The sequence below is a fragment of the Ipomoea nil genome, unplaced genomic scaffold (genome assembly GCF_001879475.1).
Source record: "Ipomoea nil cultivar Tokyo-kokei standard unplaced genomic scaffold, Asagao_1.1 scaffold0805, whole genome shotgun sequence".
Taxonomy (NCBI): Eukaryota; Viridiplantae; Streptophyta; class Magnoliopsida; order Solanales; family Convolvulaceae; genus Ipomoea; species Ipomoea nil.
The window spans coordinates 96,210-122,134 of NW_017617233.1; the positions used below are offsets into that span (position 1 = coordinate 96,210).

The 25,925-nt window shown below is 33.0% G+C and overlaps 2 protein-coding genes and 1 non-coding gene across 3 annotated transcripts; 1 reads left to right on the forward strand and 2 right to left on the reverse strand.

Moving 5' to 3' along the window:
- Positions 1–2,472: 2,472 nt before the first annotated feature.
- On the reverse strand, positions 2,473–4,469 carry LOC109177815 (cytochrome P450 CYP736A12-like). Its single transcript, XM_019327286.1, has 2 exons — positions 3,468–4,469; positions 2,473–3,380 (listed from the first exon to the last, which is right to left on the reverse strand). The coding sequence occupies exons 1-2, from the start codon at positions 4,347–4,349 to the stop codon at positions 2,766–2,768; spliced, it is 1,497 nt and encodes a 498-aa protein (XP_019182831.1). The 5' UTR covers positions 4,350–4,469; the 3' UTR covers positions 2,473–2,765.
- Positions 4,470–5,222: 753 nt separating this feature from the next.
- On the forward strand, positions 5,223–5,294 carry TRNAW-CCA. The gene has a single exon. It is a non-coding gene; the product is annotated as a tRNA-Trp (tRNA).
- A 10,984-nt stretch (positions 5,295–16,278) lies between these two features.
- LOC109177816 (RING-H2 finger protein ATL57-like) lies at positions 16,279–17,038 on the reverse strand. Its single transcript, XM_019327287.1, has one exon. The coding sequence runs from the start codon at positions 16,895–16,897 to the stop codon at positions 16,436–16,438; it is 462 nt and encodes a 153-aa protein (XP_019182832.1). The 5' UTR covers positions 16,898–17,038; the 3' UTR covers positions 16,279–16,435.
- Positions 17,039–25,925: the final 8,887 nt, after the last annotated feature.

A 25,925-nucleotide genomic window follows, 5' to 3' on the forward strand; every position in this document is an offset into this window, starting at 1 on the left:
ATATGGTTATTAATGTAGTTGCTATTGTATTATTGAATAATAATACCAAACCAATGTGTGGTTATATAAAAATATGCCCTTTCGTGTTGTCACAATCACACTTTAAAAGCCAAGTAAAACCTATAATCATTACTTGAATTTATGCATTGGGTAAACCCTAACTAATTAACAAAGAAGCTAGACTAGTTTAGGTTATTCAAGCTGACCGACTCAAACTAAGAAGATAATAGATCACTTTTACTGATAGTAGAACTTAAAACTTTGTGGTTATCAAACCAAACGTCTAACCCAACATGGTTAGGGTTGTCTTCTCCAGCATCTTCTTTACACATACGAAGCCAAACTTAAAACTTTATGATTACCATAAATTAACTCAGTCGTAAACTGGTGGGATCCCCAATGTTTTAATTTGATTTTTGGACCTGAATTAAAAAAAAAAAAAAAAAAAAAAAAGACATTTATTGCAAGTTAATCCTACGCAACTGTTAATTTTTCTATAAATATGATTTAAAATAATTAAAAAAAATCTTCAATCTTTATTGATAACACCTTGAGTGACATAGAATAAAAAATAAAAAATAAAAAAGTGAAGACATGTGTATCACGTCCTACCTTTTAATCAGATCCATTACAAGAATCTCTATATTGTCAACTTTAATGTTTTTAAAACTCCCTTCTTCAAATTATATGATTAATTAAGTTGTTGCCTTCAAAAATATTTTTTTTTTTAAAAATCCCTTCTCCAAATTATATAATGTTTCTCGATCTCCCATACAGTTGGCACATTATTATATTTTTATAATCCGCGTGAATCATGACTTAGCCTAGTGATTGTGGTCAATCATTGACCAAAAGGTGGTCATCAACTATTCTAATAACTCAATAATTAAATTTTGTTTACTTTTTAAAATCTTCATTACGATTTATTTTCATTATTTTATAATTGAAAAATGTGCACCTATTAAACTCAATTATTATATTATAGACTAATATTTAACATGTGTATAATTTACCTATAATTCATAATATAATATGTTATTGTATTACGTGTATATAATATAAATCAAGATTTACAATTGCGCAAGATATATAAATTTTGATTTACCATATAATTTATAGGTAAACTCGACTCAGCTTGCAATTGAATTGTATGGTTTACTGTTCAGTTCAAAAATCATCTCTTGCAAAATTTTTTTGTATTTTCTCTCCATATTCTTTCTCTTCCATATTATTTTTGTCCCTCCAATTTATTTTTTTTTTTTTCAAAATCTCCTATTGGGATGCTCCAAGATTTGTTATCCTTATCATTAATTACGACAGTCTGTCTGTAAGTTAGATTCTTGCGCCTTCCTTCTGGCTTCTTCAACAATAATTGATAGCTATAAACTTTGAATGACTCCCACAACCATTAGTAATAACATAAATTTAAAGAATGTACGTAAAGCTTTTTTTCTTTTTCTTTTTTATTTTTTGTTACCAGAGAAATCACAATTATTATTTAGATACGTGTATTAGGTAACTTCACTCTATATATTAGTTCACAAATTATACAGAAGAGTTGAATCGCACAAAAATATGTTATGTGACATGTTGATGGAGAGAATGTCGGCAAAAATCATACTCATACTTTTTTTTTTGTACGATAATCATGTTGCACTCACTCGGCTAACCTTTTGGACTACGTTAAGATTTATTATTCTTTTTTTTTTTGTGTTAAATAAAGGAATAATTCTGTAATTTCAATATCAGTATCTCTTTACTCCTAAACTTGCAAAGTGCAAAATTCTCTTTCTTTTACAAATTACTCCAAGACTTAGCTTACGAATCAAATTTTATTCGCAAGTTTGGGAGTAATTCGTAAAAGAAAGAGAATTTTGCACTTCACGGTCTAGGATTAAAGAGATGCCAATATTGAAATTACTGAATCATCCCTCTATTTAACACCAAATGGACGGAATAACAAACGAACGACTAAATTGAGCAAAAACATAAAAGTCTGGAACTACATTAGGCCACCAAAATTATTTAGAACAAAATTGAGAAAAATTGTTATATAGTCGAGAACCATTGTGGGTATTAACTTTTTCCTTACGTGATTGTTTATACTTTATACCTTTAATTTGTAATTAATGTTTTAATTGTTAGCAGCTTTTGTTTACTAAGCATTAGCACTAGGTTTGGGTGGTGTAGTGATATTGTGGGTATTAACTTTTTCCTTACGTGATTGTTTATACTTTATACCTTTAATTTGTAATTAATGTTTTAATTATTAGTAGCTTTTGTTTACTAAGCATTAGCACTAGGTTTGGGTGGTGTAGTTGGTTATCACGTTAGTCTTACACACTAGAGGTCCTTGGTTCGAACTTGGTCTCAGACAGTATTTTAACATATTTCCCCTATTTATCATTATTATATTTGAATAACTAAGCCACGGATATTTTATTACAAGAGCTATACATGCAAGTAATTAAATTTATTGCTAAACAAGTATATATATTGATTTCAAACATAGGGATGTTTATGTAGGATCCGTATAAGCAGGACTCCTGCACATATACAGATTTATAAAACTCCACAATGATAATAAGACCAAATAGGAATGGCCTAAAAACTGTATTCAAATGGTGTATACACCAACCATGTACATACCCATGTTCCTTGACTAATTACCATGAGTTTGAGATACACTCCCAACACTTATTTATTTATCGAAAAAGAGTTTCTTGCTGATTTAATTTATTTCAAGTAAACAAACATAAAAGAGATCAAACATTTAATCGATAGGTAGGAACAGCTATTAAATTCTTAGCTCGTCTCACCACAGCACCTAGTTCCTCGGTCATGTCTAAATCATCAGGTAACATCCCATTTGGAAGATCCCAATCAAAGCAATGAACTAGTTGTGCCACCACTAGTCGAACCACTGTTACACCGAGCTGCAAACCAGGACAACTTCTCCTCCCTGACCCAAATGGGATTAACTCAAAATCACGACCTCTATAGTCAATATGACTTCCCATAAACCTTTCTGGCATGAACTTCTCTGGATCACTCCATACTTTTGGATCACGCCCAATTGCCCAAAAATTTACCAAAATTCTTGCCTTTTTGGGTATGTGAAAGCCATCAATTACACAATCTTCAATCGCTACATGAGGGAGAAGTAGTGGTGCCACCGGATGAATCCTTAATGATTCTTTTATGACCATTACTAAGTATTCCAAGCTCTCCAGGTCCTCCTCTTCCACCATCCTATCAGATCCTACATGTCTCTCGATTTCTTTCTTGACTTTCTCCATAACTTTTGGATGTCTAAAAAGTTCAGACATTGTCCAATCTATTACAGAAGATGATGTGTCCATTGAAGTTACAAGCATATCCTGCCATGTCCAAAATCATCCCAAATAGTTCAAGATGTGACACTAGATGATGAATAGTTTAACAAATTAAATTGTATAATTACATACCAGCATAGTAGACTTGACATGCTCGCGAGTAAATTGAAAAGGAGTTTCTCCAGATTTCATAATCTCCAGCATGGTATCAACAAAATCCTTGGTGGGTTTTATGTTACCTTTGTTTTCAGCTTGTTCTTCGTGTTCATCGATGATTCTCTCAAAGAACTCATCACAGAGCGTGGCAACGGCCTTCATCCTTCGAGTCAACCCCCGAAAATCAAGCTTACTAAGATATGGAAAATAATCCCCAAGATTAGGGACAGCAGCCAAATACTGAATCTCATCTATCACAGCCTTAAACCCCTTCTCGCCGATGTCCTTATCCTCGTACCTATTCCCAAACACCATCCGACAACTCATGTTCGCACTCATGGAAGAAACCTCGGAGCTCAAATCAACAGCCCGAGCCGCCTGCTTCAATGATTCTACGAGAAGACACAACTCTTCTCTTCTCATGGATTTAAAAGAAGCGATCTTGAGATTGCTGAGGAGCTCCAAAGTGCAGAGCTTTCGCATGTTGCGCCAATACGGACCGTATTCGCTCCACGCCAAATCCTTCTGGTCGTAGGAGATGTGCTTCACTGCTTCTTGAGGTGGCCGGGAGGCGAAGTTGAGGTCGTGTGTCTTGAGAAACTGTTCGGCTGCTTGAGGCGACGATACGATGATGTTGTCGACAAACCCGAAGCGTAAGTACATAATAGGACCGTAGGTTTTGGACAGCTTCTGGAAATCTCGGTGGGGATCTTTCCCAATCAAATGGAGGTGTCCCAATATCGGCAGCGCTTTGGGACCGGGCGGCAACCTTTTACTCTTGTTCTTCACAAATCCTTTGAACACAGAAACCGCTGCGAACACTACAGCAACGGCTATCCAAAACCATGATGTATTCATGGTTGAGATCAGATCAGAAGATGTTTTGTTGTAGATCGATATTGGGAAGATCGAGTACAGTACAGTTTAGTCTGTGAATTTGTTCTGATCGAGACCAAGAACATAAATAGCTACCACTTTTATAATATGTGACACAGGATTTGGATTATTTTATTATGAATTACCAAGATTGGATTTTACAAATATTTTCATATTAAAATTTCCTTACAGACAATAAATCGTTGAAAAAATAATTAAACATTAAAATCTAGATGACATATTGTCTTACGATACCAGTTCAGTTTACAATGAGAAAACTTTTGTTCACAGTTGTCAAAAGGAACTTGTAGATCTGATCGGCTTTAACATGATGGGATGCTTTGCTAAGTCTAATATTTATTGGACTGAACTATTTGGGTTAGACCAATTATCAATGTTGTTGAATAATGTCCATTTAGTGGGGAGGAAAATCCATGCCCATCTACCTTATCTTCAACAGAGTAGAGTGGTTTGAGAAGATAAGGTATTTGCTGTTCTAATATTCTAGAACGGCAACTAGCAAAACCCAAATCAAATACTACGTATATGCTTGTCGTGTTGGAAAGAAAAAACAAAAACTTTATGCAATTCTAATTCAAGAATACACTTTGAGTAAAATTCACATTTTGATCCTAATTGATAAAAAATCACAAAAATAAAAAACCTAAATTGTCATAGTTAAAAAGACTCAAAATCTATAAAACTAATAGATTATTTTTACGGGAGTCGAATTTGAAACCTGTACGATAGTTGTACAAATATTGATTACTATAGTCAGTCACCTCGATTATTGAATAAACTTTTGCTGTTTTTACATTAAGATAAGATGTTATTGTATGAGAGAAAAAGACATCCGGATCCGTGGCGCAATGGTAGCGCGTCTGACTCCAGATCAGAAGGTTGCGTGTTCGATTCACGTCGGGTTCAAATCCCTTGATCCAAGTTTTTAATGAAAGTTGCATTAATCACATTAATATCCCAAAACATAGTTTAACTACGATATAGCTCATCCTTAGCCATAGGCCTATTTTTGTCTTAGTTTATACTTCTATATAAGTTCGATTAGACAAACCCTAATACTATAACAATCAAAGTTAATGTTTTAGGTAGCAGTACATAAAAAATAATCATAAACAATAATGAAAAATTATTATCGTTTAAGAAAAGAACATTATTGTTAATGGATGCATAGTTAAAGACAACAAATTTTGACCATTGTGTTTTATGTTAAAGACAATAGTTATTCACCATTGTCGTACATGATAAATAATACTTTTTGTTGGGTTGCGGCTTAAAGAGTTGAGTCCAACATCATGTCATCGGATCATAGGGATGATTACAAGTTACATATGTCTCTGCTATTGTCTACAGCTTTTGGCATAGTAACAAACACTTGATTTTGAAAATTGTTATCTTGAAGACAACGCTTTTTCAACATTGTTGTATATAACAAACAACAACTATAGTTACGTTAATGAGGATAGAAGTGATTTGACAATTTTAGAGCGAATTTATTTTAAAGTATGTCATCCTATATTACATTGTTGGTGAATACTTTGTTAGACATGTATGCCTTAGGAGCCCATGTTTATTATTTTGAACATTGATTTCTTAATAAATAAATATAATATCGATATTGAATTAATCTGTTGCAGTTCAGAGTCAATACTTCACCACTAGGATTCGATCATATGACATTTTCTCAATGAAAGTTGCATGGGTGTCATTTGAGCACAAGATGTTTGGCAATTGTAATCATATATAGGCTATGTTCGACAAACCTAGCTGAAAGCTTAGAAAGAGTTGAGCTGAATAGTTATAGGCCATGTTTGGTAAATGGCTGTTAGCTATTAGCTGGTTGTGTTAATTAGAAGGTATAATTAGTTGATAACATTAGCTGTTGAAGAAAAGTGTTTGGTAATTAGCTGTTAGATGATAGCTGTTTGGTATAATTTTTTTTTTTGAAAAAGCTAACTGAAAAAGTTACTTGGAGTAGCTTTTTGAATTTTAGTATTTTGGAGTTGCAAAAAGTTAATTAACCAAACACTTATATTGATATTTTAACTAAATCAAACAATTAATAGTGGTCAAATAAGCCAAAATTGGCCTATAGGCCAATTTTTTTTACCAAACATGGCAAGCTAGGAGCTGAAAATTGAATAGTTGTTATGTTTGAAAATATTTGATAAAATTAGCTTTTTGATAAGTTGATAAATGCAAAAAGACAAAAAAAGGACATCTTCATAAAATTTAAATGGTTTTGTTTACATATTAAAATTTAACATTTTGTCTTTAAAAAAAACATTTTGAAATAAAATTATTAGCATAATTATGATCTAGCATCCCATAATGAAGTAGCAATACTGTTGCGAATCTAATAATAATAATAATAATAATAATAATAATAATAATAATAATTGCGGTGAAAGTTGATAAAAGAGAAAGAGAAAAGAATTTTAATTGGGAAGGATAACTAATGTCATTTCTTTAAAATAATAAAGACAAAGATGAGGATGCTATTAGTTTATTTTGAAATGCTACTTAAGATAGTTCTAAAATAATCTCTTATTTTAAGTTACGAGCTTATTTTAGGAACATTATCAAACAAAATTTATAATTTATTAGTAACTTAAAATTAACTATAAGCTCTTTAATAAGTTTTGTCAAACAGAGGCCATGTATGGTTTAAAATTTGCACTTTTACCATGAATTTTCTTTTATTTAAAAGTGGAGTGTCGGTGAGGCGTCATAAATGTCTAAATATATATTACATAATGGTTTTAGCATAATGTTTTTGTACATGAAAGTTCTAATGGCTCTTGTATGTTTCAAGAAAAGTTGAAATTTTGATAATAATTCTAATTTTTTTTTAAAATATATATTATTATAACTATTGGGCGGAGATTTAATGGATTGAGTCAAATATTCTATTATGAAAACGTTGGGCTAATTATATAATTCGGCTATGCCACGTAGTCAACTCTCCTTCAATGGCTTGATCTGTCATTGGGAACTAGGCCACCAAATTTGTTTACTAGCTAGGTTAAAATACGAGTTTCACCCAGATCTCACTTTCATATAGTACCTCTAGTTTTTCCGTGTATATATTTGTTTCTTGTGGGTGAATCTGTAGTGACTGTCATCATTTTTCCTGCACTCTTTGAGTAGATTGACTGTACAACCACTATTGTAAAAATCGACCTAGGCGCTAAGCACTCCTAGGTCTTTCCGCTTTCACTAGTAAGCGCCCAAAAATCGGCCGGGCGTCTAGGCGACCAGCTATGCGGCAAAATTGGTCAAAATTGGCTTAGTCGGCCAACTCGGCTGAGTCGGTCGATTTTTTCCGATTTCGTCCGAAGTTGTCTGATTCAGCCGTCCGCAGACTAGTTTGATACTTTGAATCTTTGATGATTGAAGTATTTGAGTATTTTTATTTTTTAATATTGATGTTATGACTTATGAATTATCATTATTTCATTTATTTGAATGTGTTATTTGATTGAATGTTAAAAATAGCCTTATTAAAATTGTCAAATTGCAAGTCTTCCACTATTTTTTTGGCGCCCGCCTAGCGCCACCTAGATGTAGTGCTGTACCTTTTTTCATGAATCTCTACAAAAAAGCTAAGGAACATGAATCTATGTGTAGCCTTCATGGACAAACAACTTTCGGTCCCAAAGACCATTGCAATTGGATAGCACAGACAGTGAGACAAAAGCGACTGTCATCAACCAATACAAAAACTAAAATAATGATCACCCAAAGAATGCACATGGCAATTGGCAACCTTATCCACTCCTGTCTAAGAACCCACCTGCTTCTGTTATATATGCCCTGTGAATTGGCCTATCCAGATATGCCCATTGAGCAAAAGCAACTCTGAAAGCTAAGCTACACATATATATGGCGGACATAGCTATCCTGGTGGCGGAGGAATACGAGAGGAGGATCAAGAATGCAAGAAAACTGGGCGGCGGCGGCAGTGAGGGTCAGAAACTTGAAGGCTCTTCTTCCTCTTTGGTGAAGGTGAAGCTCAGTGGTGGAGAGGAGAAGAGGTTAGAGGTGATGATAATGAAGAACAAGGTTTTGCAGCCTCATTTTGAGGTTGCTGTTGCAGCCAGAAATGGATTCTTCTCTGCTTAATTCATCACCCAAATAAATTTTTAATTTTTTTTTTTTTAAATTTTCTTGCCAAGAGTTGTTGATTGTTTTTAATTTCTTCTCAATGTGTCATGTTATTTACCTTTGATGATGAAATGTGTAAATAGATGATATGAAACCCTATGGAATTTTACTATTTCAAAGTAGTAAAAGTATTGAATATTGTCGTTTACAGTATTTTATGAGTTAATATCGTCTAAGGTACTCCGAGTTTGGTGATTTCGCCTCCTAAACTTTTAAATTGACCACCTGTCTTCCGATTTTTGAATTTCGACCTGCTGTAGTCCTTCCGTTAACATATGTCGTCTGAGCCGTGATAAATAAGAGCAAAAAAGTCTTTTTATGTCCAGCCCAACCAAAATAGTTGATTTCCCTAAAGAATTAGCTCTGATCTTCGAGAACATCCGTTGTATGCATTGTGAAAAGTAAGGGCAAACGAGTCTGTCTGCATCGTGAAATGTAAGGGCAGACGAGTCTTTTTATGTCTAGCCCAGCCAAAACAATTGATTTCCCTCAAGAATTAGCCATAATCTCTAGATGTTAACGGAAGGATTACGTCAGGTCAAAATTAAAAACTCAGAGGAGCACAAGTGGTCGATTTGAAAGTTTAGGACTAAACGTGGCGAAACCACCAAACTCAAACGACCTTAGATAACATTAACACGTATTTTATTTATAAGAATATCATTGGTCTCCTTTTCTTTATATTATTTAATTAACATTTTCGATTTTTTATCCTGACTAATCTCGCCATAATTCTGTACAAGATATCATTTACAAGTGACATTCACTTACCTGCTCAATTGGCTTCACTCTCAAATAGTAAATGTGAACTTTTTCATAATTCAAAACCATATAAATCAAATTTGTCACATTTTTAGTAAATAATAATAATAATAATAATAATAATAATAATAATAATAATAATAATAATAATAATAATTTTCACAATAATTTTAGTAGATGTGACTTAATGGGATTAGGATCGTTGAACGATAGTGACCCTGATTAGCCATTGGAATCATGTCAATTCTTGAGGCCCATTCCTTGTCACACTTTATGAAAATTATATTTCTCCAGTCCATAATTGCTATCAAATATCAATAACCTACCAAAAGCATTTTCAGTTGGGAAGCTACATTTAAAATTTGCTTTTAATAAAATAACAGTGTCGGTTTTTTGATTTTGGTGGTCCCGTTCTTGTAAAGAAATGAGGCCCTACAACCCTTTTACCCCTATCAAAAGTATAAGGGCAATATTTACCATCAATACCGTAAAATATATGATTTTCCAATACAAAGAAAAAAAATTCAAACAACTTTTTTATAGCCAAATTCATATGGAGCCATAATATGAAAATATGCTACTCTAACAAAGAGGTAAGGAGCAAACATTTTACACAGTTTACATTTATATAAAATTAAAAATTTAAAGTGAAAAATGATTTAAACAACCTGATCGAAAAATCCTTAAGTTTTTGTTTATGTTCTTCCTCTGCTACTGCCTTGCCTTCAGATTGAAACAATGAAACACTGTGAGTCCAAGTCTATACTCTACATGCCTGCAAAAATGCAAAATAAATTTGATTAAAAAAACGTTGAATAAATTATAAAAAAAAAAAAAAAAACGCAAAAAAAAAAGATTAAAAAAAAAGCATTGGGTCTGACCTGCGGACCAGAAGGCTCAAGGTAATGAAGGCAGAAAGCCAGAAAAACAGCAGGGCTGACTGTTCAAGGTAGATTGTCGAATGCCGATTTGTCGGAAACGCAACCATTTGCTAATCACCTAAATGATTAAATCCTAATTGCTACTTTGCTACAATGCTATGGAGAAACGCAGAAGGTTCAAAGTACTGAAGTAGCGGACGATTCCATATTTCCGTAATTCCGTTCATGAGGTTCGTCAGACTCACTTCGTGGAGTGTGGAGTTGTGGACGTAGCGATTCACTGACTGAGAGACTGAGATGAATTGTAGACGTCGACTCACTGAAGAAGACTAAGATGAATTGAACTCTTCTGAATTTCTGATTCCTTATTTCCTCTCAATCCTCCATTCCTCTGCCAATCGCCAAAGGAGACGAAGAATTGGAACAAACAACGGGAAACTGGGGTATTGTAAATCTTTTTTTACGAAGAAACATTGGGAAAAATCGCCAAAGACGAATTGAACTCTTCCGCTTCCTCTCAATCTTTTTACGGTTTAATTGTAAAATTTTTTTAATTTATGAGGTATATTAGGTATACTGGGTTCTAAAAAATTGGGGGGCCTGTGCGGTAGCCCAGCTTGCACAGCTTCAAATTTGGCCCAGTAAAATAGTGAATTGTGATTAAATTAAAATCTTTATATGCATAAATGTATAATTTAGTGTTAAATTTTAAAACTAAATATGCACGATTTATGGCCTCATGAACCTTGAAGATCAGTGCTTAAGGTTTAGAAAATAATGTATGTACGAGTGTATATGGATATATCCCTTTCATGCATTATTTTCTGGTGAAGGAACAGTGATAATATGTCCCTACATATATACCCCTACTTTATGGTCGTTTAATCTATTGGATGTACATTGGACCACCATATATTGGATTTATTTCAACGTATAAAGTTTGATGGACGTCGCAGTCCGTCCGTAATACTATCATAAATATCTCTTCAAGTGTATAAAATTGTATTCACAATAATATATAGATGGGAAATTGTTTTTTTTTTAACACTTTTTTTCGTCTAAAATATTTATGTATGTACTACATTAGTTCCCTTCATTATTCTAAAAGTGATAAAAAAAATTTTCTCTTATATGTTAAATGGACATTTTCAACTTTAAAATAAATATTTCATTGATTTTTCTTCTTAAAAAATTATTACTTATATGTAGACATGATTACAGATCGACTCGAGTTAAACCGGACACTATAGCAACCGAACCTTTCGGTTCCGTTACAATTCAAAACCGAAATCTAATATTTGGGTTTTAGTTTATTAAAATCGCGAACCAGAAAAAATAAATTAAATTAATTGTTAAACTTACACTATTTTAAAATACAAAATAGAATTTTAAAAAACATAAAAATTGAACCAGCGGTCAAATTGGATTCAAAACCGTGAACTGACGGTTTGAAATTGTAATATCTACTAACATTAGCTTAAAATTATAATTATAATATTTGCAAATAGTGAATGTTCTTTTTCACATTTATTCTTATTCTCACATATAAGTAGATACGATCGCGATTCCATTCCAATTTCAAATCGCCGGTTCAGAGTTTTGGATATAGTTTGAACAGTTGATTCAAACTTTTTTTAAATTCAATTTTTTATTTTTAAAATAGTCTAAATTCAATAATTAAATTATTTTTTTCCGCCATTCAGAACTGGAATCGGATGTTCCGATTCAAGATTTTAATAAACTAAAATAGATATTGAGTTCCGGCTCTAAATTGTAACCGGAACCTTTTGATTCGATTGCTACAGTGTCCGGTTTAGTTTGAACCAAAGTGTGATCATCCCTACACATAAGCAATAATTTGTTAAAGAAGAAAAATAAATGAAATATTTTTTTTAAGGGTAAAAATGTCCATTTAACATATCAGGACGAAAAAATGGCACTTTTAAAATGATTGAGAGAGCGAATGTAAATACATCATACGTGAATAATTCAAGAGAATAATATTATAAGCATAGAATTCAGGAGTAAAAAAGTCATTTTCTCTATATAGATTCCAACGCTTAAATAACGAATTAACGATATAAATATTTTTTCTCCCTCTGTGTGTGTATATAGACACACATGTTATGTGTGTGAGTCAAACAACACAAGACCGACACATATCAAAAACAAAGAAATGCAATAAAAAAAATATGACATGAAGCCAAGAAGGCACCATGAAACCCACCAAAGTGCACCATGACTTTAAACATATACGATGCACGCAAGCAAAAAAAAAAACATTGCATACTGATCAAGAATGCACTGAAAACATAACAGAAATGCACTATAAAACTCACCAATGTGCACCATAAATTGAAACACATTCAATGCACAATCAAGCACCATGAAACCACAAAGAAAACAAATGCAAACCGACTGGGAATACACTGAAAACATAACATAAATACACCATGATACACACTTTTTTTAGTACTACTGACTCTGTTACAATGTAGTAATTATGCAAAAATCGCACCCATAGGTGCCGATTAGCCTAGCCGCGACGACAAAGGCCGGAATCGGCCTCCTCCGCGGCCGAGCGGCCGTTTTTTTTTTTTTTAATGTTACTGGCCCTATTACATTGTAGTATCTGTTCATATACTTTCTCAACCTACTGAAACACAAAGAACCAATAACGCCTCCACTGAGGCTCAAACTCGTAACCTTCCAAATGGAAGTCCAACCCGGGTACCATTAGACCACATAGTCTTGGTACCCCATTTTCTAGATATGAGTGTTGACTTGTTGAAGTTTCTACTAGCTGTAAAGTGTAGAAACTTTGTCAAGGCATAACTTTCGATGCTTCCGTAGACAGTTTAATTTGCCCCTCCAATTTTTCAAAAAAATGCTTCTTTTGCTCTAAATTTTAACTTTTTATGTACTTAGATGATTTCAACAATATTTTGAACAATTTTACAATTACTTGTGTAAATAGTTTGTAAGAAAAAACTAGGGGAACCTTATGTTTTATTAGTGAATTTTTATAATTTTTAATTTTTTACCTATTGAAGTACAAAGAGTCAATACCGCCCCTATTAGGACTTGAACCCATAACCTCACATTTGTGACTCATAAATTTAAACATATATGATACACGCAATCAAGACGAAACTAAAATTAGAAAACATTACAAACCGACCACGAATTACTACTGGAAATTATGAAATTTCCGACCACCTGAAAGTGATCTTAAATCAAGTTGATACCAAAAAGTGGTCGGAAATAGCAATAAAGGTTTTTTCGGATACCAAAAGTGGTCGGAACAAGACTTTCAACTTGATTTAAGATCATTTTCAAGTGGTCGGAAATTCCATAATTTTCAGTAGTGAATATAAATAGATCACCCATGCACTCTACAAAAGCGTACAGTACAATCATATCTGCCTTAAAATTAGAAGAGAGTTAATCACAACCATTAGATGAACGCAAATAAAAGTGTGGGATGAATCCACAATTCTCACATATAGAAAGTTCACCAATGAATCAAAATTCCAAATTGACCCATAAAATAAATTTTGTGTGACCTAGTCCATAGAAAATGCTAATGACATTGAGACACTCAAAAGGAGAAGTCTCCATCGGAATTAATTTCCTTGAATTATTTTCTATAGATAATATGCTAATGACATTGAGACAATAATGGCGCATTGCATACTTTGTGCTTACTCTTTCTTTGACTATTCCCACCCCAATCTCCCATTTTCTTTCTCCATTACTTTGCTTCCTCTCTCATCTTAACTCCCATCACTATGCCATTGTCTATACCTACCTTTAGTGGTGCTATGCTATTTAATGCTCAAAGATATATATTGGTTCATTTTAATTGAATGAAGAAATTAAATATTCTAACCCAACAGGGTAGCTTAAGTAGCAAATGAGCTCTCTTTGTGGGAGAAAATTTTAGGATAACTCAGATTCGATTCTCACAAGTGACGATCCCCTCTGGGCCAGCTTCAGTACCTCTCGTAGTGAACCGGGTGGACCTGGACCGCTAAACGGACCAGACCACATTGTGGTTTACATCAAAAAAAAAAAAAAAAAAATTAAATATCCTATAATTGAATTAACTGATCGGAGATAATAATAGAGAAAATGAGTTCTAATAAACGCAAAACAAAAGTATCTATTTAATTAACTAGAGAAACTTGTTATTATATTTTTTTTATTTTTAGAGAAATGAAATATTAAAGAAGGGAAAATTAGTCTACTCATTGATAAGTAGAAAGCAAAGAAAATTAACGAAAATTAATCAGTTATGAACAATCTAAATTGATTTACTTCCTTGTAGTTTTTATCAATTAGCACAGCTAGGGTCACAATAATGTAAATTTCATCTAAAACATATCTTTAATTGTGTAGTAACTAAGAGTTTTTTAGTAATCAAAGAACATAATAGAAGGGATCAAAATTGAAATAGAAATGAAGAGAATGCATATGATCTTTGGAGTCTCTTTGCGAACATACCAAACAATGTTGAAATAATTTAATTGGGCGAATATTACCAACCTTGGTAGCTAGGTCATCAATGCCCTGCGCATGACTGAAAGTAGGCTACGTACCTACCCTAATTGGATGTGGATATAACTAAAATAATAAAATTTTTTTTTAGGGGAAAGGAGCTACAACTTTATATCAAAATACTATATATTAGGTTCTTAAACTTTTAAAATATACCATTAAATCTTTCAATTTATTATAATCTATCAAATAAGTTTAATTTACTAGTAACCAACAGGTTATTGGTAAACAAGTTATTGTTGACCACCATTAGCCGCCTGTTGACAGCATATTGGCTACCGTTGATTGCAACTAGCCATTGTTGAGGAAAAAATCAGTGACTGACAAACAGTCGCCAGTCGTATTATTTGAAGAAGACGACAACTTTTGGCCTCTCCAGCGTAGAAGGAAACTAGTTGGTCGCCCTCTGTGGTGAAAAAAGCGAACAGTTGATCACTTTCTCTACGAAGAAGGCAACCATATGAATTGCTTCTCACGTTGAGAAAGCGATCACTGGGTTGCCTTCTCACCAGTTTTCTTCATTGGATAATGCAACCGATAAGCGACCGTTCGAAATCACCAATTGTTAGTATTAATCCTCGGAGTTGGTTGAAGAGTTGCTGAAACTTATTGATATGCTGTTATAGGTCACTGATTGATTTTTAGGCTTCAATGCACTAAAATAACATGTGTATGTACTTAATTACACTTTTAAAATTTTAGGCGTCTAATTGACTTTTCGAATAAAATTAAAGGCTTATTGACTCTTTTTTTTTTTAAAAAAAAAAATTTATAGAAAGTTGTGACCATAACCAGAAAGTGCACCATGGCAAATTATGATGTGCATCCGTATGCACCATGCATGGTGCATACGGATGCAAAAACAACGTCGTTTTATTAAAAATGTGCGTCTCACTAAAAAAAAAATCAGTTTCGATTCCCAGCAACAACATTATATTGTGCATAATTTGAATTATATATCCAGAATCAATGAACTAAAATTCCATAATCGATAAACTAAAATTTCAAAATCTATGAACTAAAATTCCAGAATTTATGAACTAAAATTCCAGAATGAATGGACCAAAAATCCATAATGAATGAACTAAATATCCATAATGAATGAACTAAATATCCAGCATGAATGAAAAAAATCAGTTTCGATTCACGTCTAAATATCCATAATCAATGAACTAAAATTCCAGAATCAATGAACTAAAATTCTAGAATTTGTTAACTAAAATTCCAGAATCGAAACTGATTTTTTTTAAATGGGATGCCCGTTTTTAATAAAACGACGTCGTTTTTGCATCCGTATGCACCATGCATGATGCATACGGATGCACAACATAGCGATCCGTGCACCATTGGTAAAATCCAACTTATAATCCTAACTGCTAAATAATTGTAAATCAACATAAATTTTACATAACTTACCATCATAAATTGAGAAGGCCAATAATAATCAAAGTTTTTAATTTGATGTTAGATATTGTAAAAATAATAATAATAATAATAATAATAGTAATAATAATAATAATTAGTAGAGAACCAACACACTAATTTTATATTAGCAATCTATTTTATGGGCCACATTTCCTTTTAGGTGTAAAGTGTTACATTACACGACATTATTAAAAAATAAAAACAAAAACCCTGTACACTAACATACAAAAATTTCTCAAAATCTTTAGATTCAATTCACATGAATCTGCGCAAGTAATTACCGTGCAACGCGGATAACAAGTAGATAAGCTCCTCATCGCTTCCTTCGTACTCCGGCGGGTTCCGGCGCTGTCGGTACCGCAACACCACCTCCTCCGGCAAGAGCTTGCTCCGGCAGAGTGGGCAGGTGGCGGAGCACTGCTCCAGCCACGTGTCGAGGCAGTCTTTGTGGAACACGTGCTTGCATTTCAGCTTCCTAATCGCCTCCCCCTCCTCAAACGTCGACAAGCAAACCGTGCACTCCAGCGGCGGCTCCACCGCGGCGTCGTACCGGGTGGCCGGAATCTTTTCCTCGATGAGTTTCAGGTACTGGGTGGTGGTGATGGGGCGGTCGCCGGAGATGGATCGTAGAAGGATTACTAGTTCAAGAACTAGAATGGTGAAGAAGAGTAGGGTCATGGTGTAGAGTTGTGCCAAAATTTGAGATAGAGCTACCATTTCTCTTTTCTTTTCTTTCTTTTTTTTTTCTTTTTCTTTTTGTTGTTTTTGGTAAACTAAAGAACAAAGAGAACTAAATCATCATATATATGTGTATTATTTATACAACAAGCAAGGACCCTTGCCATGGTCTCTTTGCCCTTTCATTTTTCTTTGTGGAAAATGACATTTGTATTTCTCTTTTAACTCTATTCATTGTCTGATGTGATATAACACTCAATGAGTTTATAGAACATTTAAAAATAGAATAGTGCTTCATTTCCCAATTCAATCAAAGGGTTTATCAAATGTTGTGGTGTTAACAGTACTTGAAATTCCTTCCTAGTTACGTTGTAGTTTTGTCCAAACAAGTAGATTCGCCTCATTATATTAGACCATCAGTTTCATTACGAGAATAATTTTTGCTGGGCTTATGTTGCCTGCCCGCGAGCTAGGGTTCGAATAGTAATCTTAACATGCTTCACGTGGGTTGACAGGTTCGACGGGGTGTATTGGACAAATATCTCTCTTTTTTTTTTTAAGCAAAAAATATAATTAACAATTAAAAACATGATTCATGAATAAATATTAAAAAAAAATTTTTTACAAGAATAAAAAGAAAATATATTATTTTATACCTTACAAGATTAATGTACCAATAATGGGCGAGGCAGGATAGGGAGGGGTATCTCCATTCTTGCTTCCGTTATCCAAATTTTGGTCTTTGTCTTCGACCCTATTGGAGTGGGGATCTCTAATCGACATCGGGATCAGAAGAAATTGTCACCGTTACTTAGATTTTTGCATCATGTTAAAAGAGAGTTAGAGTGATATGCTTTCTTTAACTAAGAGTCAAACTCAAATTGAAGTAAAATTGAAACATTTCAACCATAATTTGAATTAATCTTGTAGTGGTGGAACTATTGTGCACGTAGTAGATGTTATATGAGAAAAAAAAAATGGACACAACTCATTATTGTGGTGCGTGTGTTAGTTATCATGTCATTGTTGATTAAAAAATATTTCCTGAATTGATTAGTAACAACACTCAATGTCATTTTGATAAAACTTTTGGCCTGGGTTAAATTTTTATCAACATAGCAGAGTCCTTTAAATAATAGACATCACACCTTTTACTTCTAAATAAATAAATAAATAAAATCAGTTGATAAGTGAGTTGTGCAGGAAGTTGTTATTTTGGTCATTTATAGTCGACTTTTATAATAAATATATAATTCTCATTTAGAGTTAATTTTATTTTTATCCTAAATTTATATGTGACAGTTTATTTTTAGTTTTTTTTTTTTTTAACTTATTGGAACATCTCTTTTGGTCATAGTATTATTATGGATTGTGACATGATCATTTTTTGTCCTCCAACAACAAAATCGTTGAAATGCCTTTAAATACAATGACATATCAATATTTTTAATACAAAGTGCGTTGACATGTTATATTTTTTGTGTTTATTTTTATTTTTGAAAAAATTCATAAATGAAGACCGAAATATAATGTCCTTGTATTTAAACTGTTGTGTTGATATAAGACCAAATATTAGTATATTTTACAAAGGAAGGGGGATACCCATACAATCTATGTCTAGAACGAGGCTCAAAACCTAGACCTCCTACATTGAGGAGCAATTCGATACCAGTGGACCACTAGTCACTTGGTATAGAAGACCAAATATAGTTATACCACAATAATACTATGACCAAAGGAGGATGTTTTGAGAAAAAAAAAAATAGACTGCTATCTATAAATTCAAGATAAAAAAATGAAGCCCGCATGATAGCTTAGTTGGTCACAAGAGTAAAGTTTAAAAAGAAAATATAAAAAATGGAATTAAATCTTCTCATTTATATCATAAAACGTGTCTCTCATTTACCCCCACCAACTATTCTTAACATCTTTAATTTTATTCAGATATAGACAAATGTCGGTGCATGCGTACAAAGAATTTGTCTATTTTAGACATAATTCCCACATTGCCGTTGTCAAGGTTCGAACCTTCGTCTCTTCTCTCAAATACTACCTACTGAATCAGTAAGCTAAATCTAGGCGGACTCAAAAAAACATAATATCCTAACACAATTAAAGGCTATATTTATAAAAATGAATATTCAACCGTCAAAATGATTAATCGTATATGATTCAAAAACTAAAAATGTAATTATAAAAAGAAGATGATGATGATGATGAATAAGAAGAAACTAAGGGTCCGTTTGGAAAGCAGGAAAATGACTTCTGGAAAATATTTTTTGGAAAATGAGTCATTTTCCGGAAAATATTTTCCTTTCCAGTGTTTGGTTGCATTCTGGAAAACTGTTTTTGTGTGTTTGGTTCATTTTCTGGAAAATGAGTAGAATTGAATAATTAAACATTTTAATTATTTTATTTAGAATATTAAAACATGTATAATAATATATAATAATAATATAATAATTTTAAATATAATAAAATAATAACTAATAATATATCAAAAATATTATGGTGGTGGTGGTGGTGTAGTGGTAGTGGTGTTATTTGTTATATAATAATAATAATAATAATAATAATAATAATAATAATAATAATAACTGGCGGTGGTATGACAGTGGTGGTAGTAGTGGTAGTGTGGTGGCGGTGGTTGTAATGGTATGGTGGTGGTGGTGGTGGCGGTGGTATGGTCATGGTGGTGTGATGGTGGTGGTGGTTGCGGTGGTATGGTGGTGGTGGCGGCAGCGGTGGTATGGTGATGGTGGTGGCGGCGACGGTGGTTGCGGTGGTATGGTGGTGGTGGTGGCGGCGGCGGTATGGTGGTGGTGGTGGCGGTGACGATGGTTGTGGTGGTATGGTGGCGGCGGCGACGGTGGTGGTAGTGGTGGTGGTGGCGGCGACAGTGGTTGCGGTGGTATGGTGGTGGTGGTGGTTGCGGTGGTATGGTGGTGGTGGCGGCAGCGGTGGTATGGTGGTGGTGGTGGTGTATGGTGTTGGTGGTGTTGGTGGTGGTAGTGGTTGCGGTGGTGGTAGTGGTGGTGGTGTGGTGGCGGTGGTTGCGGTGGTATAGTGGTGGCGGCGGCGGCAGTAGTGGTGGTGATGGTGGTAGTGAGGTGGTGGTGGTATGGTGTTGATGATGTTGGTGGTGGTGTGATGTTGGTGTAAAAGTTGGAAAATGACTTCCCCCCAAAAAAAAGGGAAGTCATTTTCCTCCAAAACAAGCCTATTTTTCAAAGTCAACGGAAAATTATTTCCGTTGACTTGATTTTCCAGGCACATCCAAACACTGAAAACTTGAAAAATGATTTCCAGAACTCATTTTTCAGGTGTCCAAACACACCCTAAAGTACTTGTAGAATGGGATAGGCCGGGTTGGACCGACTGACTAATGACATGTATATTAGTGTCTTAGTATATATCGTCCAAGGAATCATATATATCTTATGGCCTGTTTGGTTGGGCGTAATTTGGTTGTAGTTGAATTGCAATTCAGTGGAAGTCACAATTACGCCGTTTGGTTGGAGGGAATTGCAATTCCCTCCTTTTGCTGAATTGCAATTCATGGGCACCCCCTATGAATTGCAATTCGGTGGTTGTGGGAAAAGGAAAAAGGGATGAAATGACAAAAGTACCCTTAATTATTACTACTATTATTATTATACAAGGACATTTTAGTCTTTATATAACTTCTTTCATTCCCTACTCAATAATTCTATTCATCCCTACCAAACAATGTAATTTGAATTCCTACCTTATTCTCACCTTATTCTTTTCCCACCGAATTGCAATACCTTTCCATCCTAATTCCTTACTCCCAACCAAACGCCATGTTATAGTTTACGTCTCAATTACGTACATTATTGAAATCAAATCACAATCACTTTGATTTTTGTTTCCCCATTTCCTTTCAAATGAAATTATCCATCATTAATTGATTTAATCATATCCCAAGCCGGCAAAGATCACAATGAGATAAACCATGCAAGATAAGTTACTCATATAGAATTGGCTCAATAGATACCTTTCGCAAAAAGTCAAATTTGAAACGTGTAGTTATTAAACCAATTATTTAACTAGCCATGATGTAATAATCATATCCTATCCAACATCTTTTTGTTTTGTAAAAATCTGTTAATTATATTTAATTCTAATCACAACACTATTTTGTAAGAAGTTGGGTTAAATTATGAGCATATATAAACAAAGCTATGGTGCAAATTTTGCAATTTTAGAGTTAATACCCGAATTTTCATATAATCAAGATTCAAAATTAAATTTTTTACATTTCAAAATATTTTCTTTCTAGCGAAGGAATCAATCTTAAAATCTAAGAATAGCATCTAATCCTGAAAAGAGTTATCATTACCCGAGTTCCTGATTAGCTGTCTAAGAGCATCTCCATTAGTTATGGTTTTTTTTTTTTTTTAAAGTTTTTAAGGTGTCAAATAGGAGAGAGAGGGGGAGGAAAAAGAAAAGGATGAATAAGAAAAGGGGAAAAAACAAAACAAAACAAAACAAAATAAAACTGACAAAAAAATAAAGGAAAAAAAAAACATATTCAGATTACGCCTACGCCTACTGGACGCAATTGTTGCACTCAACGCGCAGACAGATGCTATTTTTGTTCCTTTTTCTCTTTCTTGGCGGCCGGTCCCACTAAAAACCACTACTTATAAGAGTAAAATACATCTCAAAATTATGTTCCCCATTCGTATAAAAACCATAGCCTGATTTTTTTTCACCTGCAAAAACTTCCTAAAAATCACTAATGAAGATGCTCTAATTGCTCTGCAAATTCATTGGATTAATTATTTTTTCTTTTTGAGTTTTTTTTTTTTTTTTGAAAAAAACACATGCATAGCCAATAAAGAGAAGGAGAAAAAACACGAAAAAAATGTCAATAAACTTGACGCGTCACTTTTTTTTAACTCTCAAAAACTACTAAAAAAACTCATCATAGAGTTTTTTTTCTTTTTATAAATGCTACTGGCTCTATTACATTGTAGTATCTGTTCATAGAATTTTCCACCCACTTTATTATCTTCCACCTAAGAAGAAGACCAGCAAAATACCTCATTTTTTATACCAATGGTGATGCTAAATGCCACCAACACTATCTAACGGGATTATGGCTCGTTGGCCTAACATATAGGTATTATCATTAATTAAACTTCATCTCCCAAATACTAGTAATTTAACTAGTAGCATGATTTCTCTTGATATAAATACATCATTTCAAATTTTTTAATCGACAATTGTCGCAAGATTAAGACCCAAATTTCTTAATCAACTACACCTAAATATAATAATACTCATTATTTCTCCTTGACTCTTTAGGCTTTGTTTATTTTAATATATCCTTTCGTTTTCAAAAAATAAAAAATAAACCTTACTTCCATATTATTATATTTATAATTTAATTAATACTATTTTTTTCTATATATCCTCAATTTCAACTCACTTTCAAAATATAATAATAATAATAATAATAATAATAATAATAATAATAATAATAATAATAATAATTATTATTATTATTATTATTATTATTATTATTATTATTATTATTATTATTATTATTATTAAAAAATACAACAAAATAAAACAAAAAGAAAATCTACAAAACACTTGCAAAGTTTCATTTGTTGCAATGGTTTCAAAGACCTTTCATTGCCCGCAGGTTTTTTTCTTTCTTTAACTTATTATATGGAGTATTATATTTTTAGTGATTAAAATTAGGAATGCCAAAATTTGGAATCAAGTGGTAACACCTTGGCAGGTAATTATTAATGAGGCCCAATCATATATTAACGAATGGCAGCATGTGAATTTTGGTGAGGATCATTTTGGCAGTAGTCCTGGCTTTGCTATCCATTGGTCTAGGCCACCCTCAGGTTGGTTGAAATTAAACATAGATGCAGCTTTGGATTCCAACAACTCAAAAATGGGATTCGGCTTTGTTCTAAGAAACTCCAATGGAGATTTTTTGGCAGCATCTCAGTTTCCTTTCCACGGCTTGTGTAGACCGGACGAAGCAGAGGCGATGGCTGTTCGCGAAGCTCTGAAGTGGTTAAAGGTTCAGAATCTGGATTTTATTCAACTTGAAAGTGACTACATGAAAGTTATCCATGGCATACAGAATCATTCCATGACTACTTATTTTGATCTTATTATGCAAGATATTAGAGACATAGCTAGAGAGTTTAGTAACCTCAGCTTTTTGTTTGTTAAACAATCCGCGAATAAGGTCGCCCATTTGTTAGCTAGGGAGGCATTATCTAAGTCTGATCGTGTTGACTGTTTTTCGGTCCCTTTTCCGTTTGTTGTTCATGCTTTGGAGCTAGACTCCCTTTAATCTAAGTTTTTCGTTTCTTCTCAAAAAAAAAAATTATATGCATTTAAAAATAATAATAATCAATTACAAATGTGTTAATATGACGGTTCACTTATAAAAATAAAAGAAATTTGTAGAGATAAAAGATAACTTTAGTGTAGTTATCCAATTCAACTAGCCAAGGCCTTCCCACTTTCATGTAAGCACAAAATTGGATATGATTTGAGTAATTAATAGTAATAAAAAATGAAGTTTTATTTTTGAGAGAACTAGAAAATGAAGTTAGTGAATTGATGGCCGGTTTTCCTACTCCCAGACAAGCAATGCGGACAAGTACCACGTGGCATTAATTGATAGGCAAAAGGAGTTAAAGAGTGTTGGCCAAATTTTCCTAGCCCCTTTTTGTTTTTTCTTCTGTGTTACACACATAAATTACTTAATTAAGAAAAATATTCAGCTACTCATCATTTCAACTAGCCGACAGTATCCATGCATCAAATGATAAAATATTGATAACTTTAATTTTCTGATTTCGTTATCTATATATCTTAGATATCATGAACGCGTCCTCAAGTACTCCATGATAAAATAAATCAAGATAATCTAGCTTCGAGACTCAACACTATACTATACACTTATCATACAAAGAGCCCAATCTAAATTTAATCCACGGTCTAATGTTCGTGGCATGAATTGAACTCCACCTTAACGCAGGAAGCAAGTCTGTGATCTTAAACGAGACTTTTCAATGACTATATCAAATCAATGCTCTGGGGGACTCAAATGATCAAATATTTTGTTCGCACAAAACACACACATATAAGGTGAGAACTAATAACTTTGTAAGAATATGAGGACTAATATCATCTTTCCATCTAGGATGTTCAAGAACTGAAAATTAAAGAAAGAACACGTACAGTGTCATTTCTATAATTACGATGATGCATTTGGAATCACTTGATGGTACATCCTCGGATAACATACAACATTCTCAACCTCCATAATAATACACTTATGAGTATAAACTATTAGTTATCTGTGAAGGTATTATCAAGCGTTTCTAAATACGCCGTCATAATTACATAAATGTCACCGCATTTTTCTATTTTTCCTTAACACTTGATCTTCTTAGATAAACGGATGAGATTAATTCTCACATTCTTACAATACTACTAGTTTTCATTTGAACACGCCCATATATATATATATATATATATATATATATATATATATATATATATATATATATATATAAGACAAGAGCTTCAATGCATATGTATACAACAAAATTGTTTCAGTTTTTCTAATATGCGCACAAGATGGTGAATACTACTGAATAGTTAAAAATTCAGGATTTTGGTATAATACTTTGTATTATAAAAATCGACCTAATCGCTCTTAGGTCGAGGTGAATTACTTTCTAGGCGATCAGCCGTTTAGGCGCTCAACTCGACTAACATGGCCGAGTTAAGAGTGAACTTGACCGAATTCAATCTAGTTAACTTGGCCAATTCGACGGAATTAACTCATTCAATTTGACCAAATTGTCTTATCCAGTTCGATCAAATAGTCGAGTTAACTCGACCGAGTCAACCTACTATTTTTTGTAACTCAACCTTAATGCCCTAATTTTATTTGGGCCAACCGTTGTTTTTGTTCCTTGAAATAAATTGTCTTTGGGCACATCCATAAATCTTTTATACTATTTTCTTCCGGGAATTTAATTAAAATAAAAATTTTAAAAATAAAAATTCGTACCTATAAATACTAAAAAGTGAAAATGTTGAAGTTATGAGATTTGGATAGGCTCAACCCTTTCCAACGAGTTCTTATACGACGGACAAGGATACATCATGTAAGGTTGGCCCTGATCCTAAACAATGTATAAATTATATATTTGTGGTATTTAAATTGTGAACTTATAAAATATATATTGTATTTTTAAGTCAAAACATACAACAATTGTAGAAGAAAATTTGTGAATACAATACAGAATCATCAAATTCTAATATATTAATATTGTGTGAACATCAATTACATATATGTTAAGTATGTTTGTAATATACAAATTGTAAATTTTTAAAAGATAGATTATAAATATTTAATATATAAATTATGAACATTTTAAATCCGGATACACAGAATAATTTGCGCTTTCCAACGGTGCCCATGTCCTCAATAAGGCTTTTCATGAAGCCTTAGCCCTTTTGAGGTATTCAAGGCCCATAAGGAAGCCCATGGCTACAAAGAAATTCAAAAAAAAAAAAAACATCGGATTGGACACGCGTCACCTTGGTAAATTATTTCGGATTTTCTTCTATACATTCCCACAAAAGATGGTGAATAGTCAAATTTGGGGTGTTGGATGGAATAAAATTTCTCCAAAGATCTAATTTCATGTTGTTACACATGTTTTCTCAAATGTGAAGATGTTGAACTCCATTGTTTGACGTTTAATGAATGGTTTTGATATAAAATATTATAAACTCAATTTAATGTGCGGATATTAAATAATATTTTTAAACGACTTCAAAAACTTACACGAATATTGTATAAATTTATTATCATCATCATCATTAGCATCACTTTGAGATTGTCTCTATTCTCAAATAGTGGTGTCGTCACCATCCCCTCATGGCTCATGATATTCTCTTTATTGTTAAAGAATTAATAAATAATGGTATTACACCAGCTATTTTGGGCATACAAGATCTATTGAAATTTTCATTAAATCTC